Below are 10,276 nucleotides of genomic sequence, written 5' to 3'. Positions count from 1 at the left end.
AAAAAACCTAGAGAAAAGAAGATCTAGGTTTTCTGGCTCTTGATACCATGAAGGAATATTGATTGTATTGAAGTGTTAACCTAATAAGGGAATACATGGGAGATATATATAGGAGATATAGGAAGGAGTACTAATCCTAAGCGGTTCTGTGCTTCCATCGACGTATTTGAGAAGGTAATTGGCCTCAAGGGCTGTAAGAACGGTGATTTTCCATGTAGGGTAATTTATGTCTGATAATTTTTCGGGAATCAGGGCATGAAGATGCCTGAGAAGGAGTTTAACGCCTGAAGGAAGTGAATCGAGAGGATCCACCTCGGTTGTCATGGCTGCCGCCGCCCAAGAGAAGAGAGGGAACGATCGGTGCCCTAAAGAGAGAAAAAAAACCTAGAGAAAAGAAGATCTAGGTTTTCTGGCTCTTGATACCATGAAGGAATATTGATTGTATTTAAGTGTTAACCTAATAAGGGAATACATGGGAGATATATATAGGAGATATAGGAAGGAGTACTAATCCTAATTGGACTAGGATTAAGGAGTACTAATTCTAATAAGACTAGGATTAGTACACAGTAAATACTAATATTATTTAGTACTATTTATTTAATACTATCTGTTATTAAGAACAATTAAGATAAACAACATCAGGACAGCCACAAATGTAACTACTATGCCAATGACTGGAAATAATGTAAGGTGGTAAGAATGGTTTTTTACGTGTGTTCATGCTTTTTTAGTGTGTTCATGCTTCTCTGTCTCACTGTCACAACATTGGCACTACATGTCGAATCTAGTTACAAGAAACCTTATTTTTGATACTAAGCTAGTAAAATTATAAAATATCACTAAATTACATTAGATAAACACTTTGCAATCCTTTAACATAAACTAAGATGGGGTAACTCTTATCGTAAACAAAAAGAGAATACATAAAAAAGATGTGCAACTCCCTGCTTAAATTGTTCTCGATAGTCTCTGTGGAAGTGCAAGTGAAACCTTCTTTTTGATGCTAGCAAGAGTTTGTCAGTAGAGTAGAATTTTGTCTCGGTATTATTCATTCATTGGGAAGATTATTTTTTACATGGGCTTGTAAAACTAATTTATAAGTCAAAAGCTAAGAATATATATACAAGAGCCTTGTTCAGAAATTTGAATCACGAAAATAAGGCACTTCACATTGCATATATTATCTAGAATTGGGTGCTTACGTGAAAGAATATATATATTTTTGAAAAGGTAACATAACATATAATAAATAAATCTTTTAAAAGATAATAAAAGGCAAGACTCTAATTGTTAAAAACCACTCAATAGATAAGTCACTAGATTTATTCTACTGTTTCTCATTAGCTCTAGGATCAGCACTACAATGAATACTTTTATATGTATGGTAGTTGTTAAACTGGTCAGCCAATCCCATTGTGTGTGTTTTTTTTTATAAAGAGAATAGCAGTTGTTACTGTTTGTCCTAATCACGTTTTTCATGTGAACAATCATCTTTGTTACTTTTTAGAATACATGAAATGATTTGCTAGAATTAAAATAAATGTATTGATAGTTATTTGCTTGTCTTAATGCAGTCTGTTGCATTGTGGTGTGACTACTTAAATTTTGTTCAAGAGCACGACCAATCAGATTGTACACTTTCTGCAACTTGAATTTCCAAGGTAAGAAATATGTTTGAGCTTGCTCTTATTGCTAGGTGTAATCTATGTTATTTTCTCTAATATAGGTCTGCCATATAATTTATATTCTTTTCTCTAGTATAGGTCTGCCATATAATCTATGTTATTTTCTCTAATCTAGGTCTGCCCTTTTTGCTTCGAAATCTGTTTTAGCGTGCCTTTTGTCATTCATTTGAATTAAGTTTCTTAAATGGTAGAATCTTCTAATAACTTTAACTTGTCAATTGGGATCTACTATTAATGCTGTCAATTTTTGGTGTTGAATTGATATGAAGGTTTGATATTCGATGAATCTAAAAGTTCGAAAGGTTAAGTACTGTCGATATTGCTTGTACTCATGAATTTATTGACTTCAATGTTTTGCTCATGTCATGTAGGATATATATTCAATGGATTTGAGAGATAAAAGTTGGATGAATCTCCGAAGATCCACCAATAAATATATTCATGGAGTTAATGATTTCCTTGATAAAGCTTCTGAACGGGCTTCCCAAGGAAATGAAATATTGTATCCTTGTAAGAAGTGTTTTAATCGTAATTGGCATTGTCGAGATATGATGGAGGATCACTTGATTTGTCATGGATTTATTCATGGATACACCAAATGAGTTTTTCATGGAGAAGGATTTTCCTCAAGAAATACGCCACATCCAACCAATGATGAAGACACTTCTAACATTCATGAAGACATTGATAGACTACTTCATGATACTTTTAGAGATGTAGTAGATGACCAGAGCCATGAAGGAGTGAGAGAGGAGCCACCTGAAGATGCAAAGAGATTTTTTAAATTAGTGGAGGAAGGGAAAGAAGAGTTGTATCCGGGGTGTAAGAATTTTTCTAAGTTGAGTTTTACCATTCGATTATACTTATTTAAATGCATTCACAAGTTGACTGATATGCCTTTTCAGATTTGTTGGACTTGATAAGAGAGGCGTTTCCATTTGCTCAGATACCCGAGTCCTTTTACAAGGCAAAAAAGGTCATAAAAGATTTGGGTCTTCATTATGAGAAAATTCATGCTTGCACTAACAATTGCATGTTATTTTTGGAATGACAATGCAAAGTTAGATAATTGCTCTGTGTGTGGAGCTTCAAGATGGAAGAATGTTCGTAATGACTTAACTAATAAGGTCAATTAAATCCCAGTGAAGGTTTTAAGGTACTTTTCTTTAAAGCCTAGACTTCAGAGGATATTCATGTGTTCTGAAACATCTGTAGCTATGAGATGGCATGATACTGAACGACTTAAAGATGGAAATTTTAAGTCAATTTTTAACATTTGGAGGTGTTTGTATATATATAAAAAAAACTTAAAATATAAGTTTAAAATGATTTGAAATAAGTCAAGAATCAAAAGTAGGTCTCGCCTTACTTTCTATTTTTTGACTTAAAAATCATTTTATTTTGTCTTTTTATTATTAACTTAAAAGCTAAATTTTAAGTCAATTCAAATTAAATGAGCTCTAAGTCATTCAAATAAAGACGTTGAAAATATTTGATGATGTAAATACGGATAAATGAATTTTAGTTTTAGCTTAAAATATTGAGATGCAATAATATGATCTTTTTAAAAAAAAAAATTTAATATTTGATGATGTAAATATGGATAAATGAATTTTAATTTTTGCTTAAAATATTGAGATACAATAATATTGTATTTTTAAAGATAAATTTAACTTTTAGTTATTTTCTTTTTAAAATGGTGACTTCGTGAAAAGTTGGTGAAATGCCCTCCTACACATACTATGAAGTAATTAAAACATTTACTACTTGTATTTGGCGTATATATCAAAAATTTAATCACATGTATCTAATAACATTATGAAGTATGTAACAAAGTCATATTTATTTTAAGATTTATTATAACAAGATTTGTCAAAGCAATAAATAATTTGTTGATTTTGTCAAATTGCTTCATAATTAAATTTAGTCGTTAATTAATTTTTAGCAGAGAAAAACATGTGAACTACATCACATAATTATTTTAAGATGACAGGTAGTAGAAGTGTACTTTATGGTATAGCAAATGAATATACGAGCAAGGAAAAAAATAGAAAAATTAATCGTTAATCATTTTAAAAAATAAAAATTGATTGAACTGAAAACTTTGTAAAAACAATATGCAATCTATGTGATAACATCTGATGGTAAGTAGAAAATTACTTTGGCATGTGCATCTAATTCTGCCAACATACATATTTGAAAACGTATCTATAATCTATTATATATAGCTTTATCATTTTTGTATATATATATCTTCTGCTTGAGCCAATGATACTAGTATATAAGTTTATTCTTCATCACTAAATAACAAAAAACATTAACTACTTGAAAATATGAAGTGTTGGACCTGTGTTGACAAGGGACATGCTCATCTAGTATATAATATGGGGAAATAATGTGCTAAACGAATGAAGTTTTTAGCATATTTAAATCGTGGTGACTTATGAAAAATGCATCAAAAATAAAGAGATATCTCTTCATAAATATTTTAAATCAAATCAAATAAATTGAAATAGAGAATGTAACAAATACGAAAGATGTATCGATAAAATTAAGGAAGAAAAGAAAGCAATTAAGTAATGACATAAGAACTCATACCATGCTTTGCTTGGAAATAATCCTTTATGGATGCTACCAATTGATTATTATAAAGACTTTTGAATTCTAAAAAGGAGAACTATAGTCTATATATATACTTTTTTTTTATTTGCACAAATGCCCTACAACACCCTCCAAATCGTTTCTTCTTCTACACTATTATAATTTAGATAAAGCGTCAAAATTAACTATTATTAAACAAATCTTGATATTTTAAAGTAAGTTTAAAAAGTCGAATCTGATATTATATCAATTGAAATTGTTGAAAGTCAGAATATTAGAATATTGAATACAAAACTTTTTTAGATTATCATCGTTGCTAAAATATTGTCAAAACATGATTTAAATATCTTTAATAGACATAAGTCATAATGTTTGAAATGTATCTTGGAGATGTTTCAAAGAAAAAACGTGGGGACAATCAAATGAAGAATATTTATAGTACCAAATTAAAAATCTAAATATCAAATGATATACTTCACAAACAAAGATCAAGTTTTTCCATAAATTACATAGCCTCATTAAAATATAACCAGGTATGTTTCCAAATTGAACATGAATAAAAAAACTCATGAGTTTTTCAAGATAAAATAAAATAAATAGTACTAACAAAATCCACCACTAGGGCAACAAACAATTACTAGTAACTTCTTTCAGGTCATTAACTCGAACTTGCACAAAATATATCCTGTTGTTTAATGATATTATCGCGTAACGTTTGTTCCTCATGAGTCTTGGACCAGAAAATATGCTGGCTCAACTTTTGCTACATACCCAAATTTGGATGCGTTATACTTATTATGCACCGCTATTAGTCCCCCTGTTTTTGCCTTCTCGTGATACCTCACTATCAATTTTGCGCATTTCCTAAATTAAAGAATTGAAAAGAAGCGAAATAATTAGAATAAGTAGTAAAAGAGAGAATTATAATATAGAAAAACGAAGTAATTAATTAGTATACTCGATGTACTCACATAAGTGATTCTTCTGAATACCCTGTATGCCATTCACAAGTTGTACTCCATTCCTTGACGCCATAGAGCGTGCATTGAGCTGTATAGATTGCCGCAGCAGCCATAAATGATGGTGAATTCTTCAGCATCTCATATTCCACGAGACAAAGCTCGATTAAAAAGAAAGACAATTCCTCTAGCTGGTACAACAAAGTAATTCAGATACTATATATGAAAAATGAATAAAATAAAATACGAAATAACTATTTTTTGTGCTATTATAACCTTTTTATCAGCTTGAGTAGCTTTGAGAAATCTTCTCATAAAAACGTATGCAGTTGGAAAGGACATATTGTACTGCAATGTGTTGAGCATCAATTTCTCCTGCAGTAAAATTGATTAGGAATTTATTAAATATCAAAAATAACTGCGATGATTATTTTTACCATTTCAATAACGTCTTTTTTGGTGTAGGTTTCATACGAAATAATCACCAATTCCTGCACAAGAGGGGGTAAAATCTCCTCGTATTTGCCTGCTATTAGAAAGGCAACGAGACCAACAAGCTGCAGTTTGTTTTTGCCAACAACTTGTTTGTCTAAAAATCGGTCTAACAAATGAACAGTAAGAAATAATGTCTCTTCCTTGAGCTCGAACTTGTCATGTACCTGTTAGTTTATTAGAATAATTATAAGAAAGTTAATTAACAATTATACCTTTAATTAATTCTGATTATTTCCAATGTATTCAATTTAATTACCTCAATGATCCAGTCTATTAGTACACCTCTCATATTCCCATTGATCTCAGATTGTTGTTCCATATAGTTTGGTGAAACACAACTATAAACCTGAAATACATTGGGCAATATTACTTGTAATTTCATAAAAAGGTAAAATAGGTAGAAAAAGGTACTCTACACCATTTGTTTTGACTTGGTACAGAGTTTATTAAGATACTAAATCTTCTGTTGTCATATACATGGAATGTATTAAAATGTCATTTACATAATTTTAAATATGTTATGTGCAAAGTTGAAATTAAAGAATTGTCAAAAAAGAAAAAAAGACATTTTTACTAACAAAGTAAGTGATATATTTGTAAGGTACTTATTAAATTACATCTAATGTGTATGTGTTATGTTAATCAAGGAAAGGAAGCAATTGATAGTAAAAGTTTTAACTAAACATAAGGTTGATAATTTAAGAAGACAAGATAAATTTATATAGTCTTGTAGTTAAACAATCCATCAATTTGGCTTGATATATAGGAAGTGAAAGAATAGTTATTGTAGTCTTGTTATAAAAGGTAGTAACGTTTGAAACCTAAAAATTTTACTTGAGGGTGCGGCCCCATTATCCACCAAGCTTCTAATCAACCTTACACCGCTAACCCTAAAAAAATTCTCGATTTGAAAAAAAAATATTTTTTTCATTTGAAACTCAATTAACAATCAAATGATTGAATAAAGACTACATACCTTCCTTGTTACTTATGAAATTTACCTCAACAAAGCTGAAATTTTTAGAAGAAGTTCTGCGCACTAACAAAATATTTATGTTTATAATACTATCAAATTAAGTTGACCAACAATAACATATAACTTTACAACATGTAAAGATTATTAGCTATATATATATAACTTAGATCCTTCTAACGAAACTAGACTAACCTCCATTTTCCTGTAGTAGGCATACAAATCTCCCACATATTCAACCCCAGCAAGCGGGTTTTTTGCATCATCGTTGTCAATATCTATTAAAGCCTCCTCAAACACATCCTCCATTTCAATCTCCACCTCCTGAATTTGTAATCGCGCATATGTATAGAACATCAACACAAATTAATACCACTAGAAAGTAAAATTAAAAATAAATTGTCTAACAATTTGTGTGACCTTGTCACTTGAGAATGATTCAGGTTGTTCCAAACACATAGGAACTGGTTGAGCTTCATTTGTGTCATGTTCCTCCCATATCGTAAAATCTCCAATAGCTAGTTTTGGTTTCTTGGTTTCCTGTTCAAAATCATTTGAGTACACTTAAAAAGAATTTTAAAAAATCAACTTTTACGTTTTAACTTTTTACGTGATATGAGATAGAAATTCTTTACCTCAAGGTAATGTTGGTGTAAGGAACCAATTTGTGTAGCACCAAATTTCCTTCATTTAAAAATTTATACTTTATGTATCAGCTAACTAACCAAAAATATAATTAAGCAATAGTGACATTGACATTACTAAAATCTATATATAAAATTCAAAAAAAAATTAAATTTAACGTTTATGGTCTAACCTCCCGTTTGTTCTAAAATCACGAAAAAGAAAACCCCAAATAAATTATATAAAATGAAAACACATCAAAAGATAATAATTTAAAAATTGAAACAAGAATTACTCTGATAATCCGCGCTTATTAACAACGCAAGGATATCGATGAGCTCCTACTAAATTCTGGTTAATAACACTAAGTGCTCTTCTAGTTTGTGTCCTCTCCCCTCCAATCTTGACGATTTGTGCGTTACCACCTTTCATTCATATAAAAAAAAAACATTTTGAATCAAACAAACATTTTGTATACCAAAAATCAAATTAAAAAAAAGTGAACAATGTCAATCCAAATAGTTACCTTGCATATTTGTGAATTTATTCTGGTCCCTTTTTTGTGTTGAATAAATGAAACAAATGAAAAGAAGAGAAGGGAGAAAACAATGTTTATTGTATATTGTGTCTTGGTGAAACATAATTAGATGTGATATCGCTTTATATATTACAAAAAAATATATGACCGTTGTAACAAATTAATCCAAACATGGTAGACTGCTAAATTACTTTCTATAATTTCTTGATTTAATTGGATTTGAGTTATATATTTTATACTATGAGATTGTAACTTAATTAACTTATCATATTTGCTTTATTTAAAAAAAATTGTAATTAATATATATAGGCAATTAAATGTATAGTTGACCGCTAGTCACTACATAATCTATATTCTAATTACACAAAAGCCTTCACGTAATATATAGCCGTTCGAAAAATATATCAAAATTATAAATTAAAAAAAATCCTATGATGAAACATAACTTGATTAATTATTTATACCATATATGTCAGACCCAAAAATGAATGTAATGTCGCTCGTCTTATTCTATCAAGACAAGTCAGCCTAAAAATCAACTAATATAGTGAATGAGGAATTAAAATGTGAATAAAAGTCTAATACTATAAAATACTGCGGAAAACAATGTCAACTTGATTAAACCCCCAAAACCTGGTTGTCACGTGTACAAGCCTCTAAAATATTACAAATAAATCAAAAGAAAAATACAAGTCTCATATAGTATTGTTTGTAGAGTAGAACAAGATCATGAATAGGAGTAAGAAGGTCCGCTGAAATGACAAGAAATCACCTCATAAATCTCCATAAGAAGCCTCACACAAGTGGAAGAGAAAATATCGCAAAGGTCCAGACTAGTAACCTACAAAAAATTGTAGAAGAGTATCAAATCACACGGTACTCAGCAAGTAAACCCTAAACACAAGCTAAGCGGATATAAAATACGGGTACTCCTTACACCCCAACCGATCTTCCACAACTACAACCTGCATAAAACACAAAACAAGAATTTTAGTTACTAATCTCTAAGAAAACAACAAGAAGAAAAGAACCCTAAAAAGTATTGACGACTTTCTCTTCAAAAGTGTCTCCCCTAGATTGATCTGCTCTAATTGAAATGTTGAAAATATGAATATTTGGAGGTTGGATGCAAAACTTTTTGAGATCATTATCGTTGCTAAAATATTATAAAACGTCGTAACAAATATTTAAATATCTTTAATAGACATATGTCATAATGTTTGAAATATATCTTTGAGATGTTTCAAAGAAAAACGTGGGAACAATCAAATGAAGAATATTTATACTACCAGAATAAAAAGCTAAATATCAAATGATATACTTCAGAAACAGAGATAAAGTTTTTCCATAAATTACATAACCTCATTAAAATATAACAGGTATCTTTCCAAATTGAACATGAATAAATCAACTCATGAGTTTTTCAAGAAAAAATAAATATAAATAGTAACAAAATTTACCACTAGGGCAACAAACAATTGCTAGTAACTTATTTCATGTCATTAGCTCGAACTTGCATAAGATATATCCTGTTGTTTAATGATACTATTGCGTAAAGTTTGTTCCTCAAGAGTCTTGGACCAGGAAATATGCTGGCTCAACTTTTGCTACGTACACAAATTTGGATGCGTTATACTTATTATGCACCCCTATTAGTCCCCCTGTTTTTGCCTTCTCGTGATACCTCACCATCAATTTCGCGCATTCCCTAAATTAAAGAATTGAAAAGAAGCTAAATGATCAGAACAAGTACTGAAAGTGAGAATTACAATATAGAAAAACGAAGTTATTAATTAGTGTACTCACATAAGTGAATCTTCTGAAACCCTGTATGCCATTCACAGGTTCTACTCCATTCCATGACGCCATAAAGCGTAGATTGAGCTGTATAGATTGCCGCAGCAGCCATAAATGATGGTGCCTGCTTCAGCATTTCATATTCAACGAGACAAAGCTCGATTAAGAAGAAAGACAATTCCTCTAGCTGGTACATATAATTATAACAAAGTAATTCAGAATTGTTTGTAATTATTGAGGTCCCCAGTCTTGTACAGATGCATATTATATATTGAAGGAATATTGATTGTATTGAAGTGTTAACCCAATAAGAGAATACATGGGAGATATATATAGGAGATATAGGAAGGAGTACTAATCCTAATAGGACTAGGATTAAGGAGTACTAATCCTAATAGGACTAGGATTAGTACACAGTAAATACTAATATTATATAATACTATTTATTTAATACTATCTGTTATTATCTCCCCTCAAGCTGAGCTGCGCGGAAGCGAACGGAAGCTTGGAACTGAGGTAATCGTGCTGTCGGCTCGGGAGAGGCTTGATGAGAATATCAGCCGGTTGTTCTTCAGTGGGTACATACTGCACAGTCATGGTG

At 30.5% G+C, this 10,276-nt stretch overlaps 1 protein-coding gene and 1 pseudogene across 1 annotated transcript; both read right to left on the bottom strand.

Annotated features, from left to right (window-relative positions):
* Positions 1-4,918: 4,918 nt before the first annotated feature.
* On the bottom strand, positions 4,919-7,190 carry LOC107009953 (G2/mitotic-specific cyclin-1-like). Its single transcript, XM_027914130.1, has 7 exons — positions 7,125-7,190; positions 6,912-7,037; positions 6,000-6,089; positions 5,686-5,907; positions 5,525-5,623; positions 5,261-5,439; positions 4,919-5,153 (listed from the first exon to the last, which is right to left on the bottom strand). Exons 1-7 carry the CDS (start codon positions 7,173-7,175, stop codon positions 5,012-5,014), a joined length of 909 nt encoding a protein of 302 aa, XP_027769931.1. The 5' UTR covers positions 7,176-7,190; the 3' UTR covers positions 4,919-5,011.
* A 2,254-nt stretch (positions 7,191-9,444) lies between these two features.
* The window catches only part of LOC107009952, a 20,444-nt pseudogene continuing 19,612 nt past the window's right edge, over positions 9,445-10,276 (bottom strand).

This window comes from Solanum pennellii, chromosome 2 (assembly GCF_001406875.1).
Source record: "Solanum pennellii chromosome 2, SPENNV200".
Lineage (NCBI taxonomy): Eukaryota > Viridiplantae > Streptophyta > Magnoliopsida > Solanales > Solanaceae > Solanum > Solanum pennellii.
The sequence above is the reverse complement of the archived record's forward strand: the minus strand, read 5'-3'. Positions and strand labels throughout refer to the sequence as shown.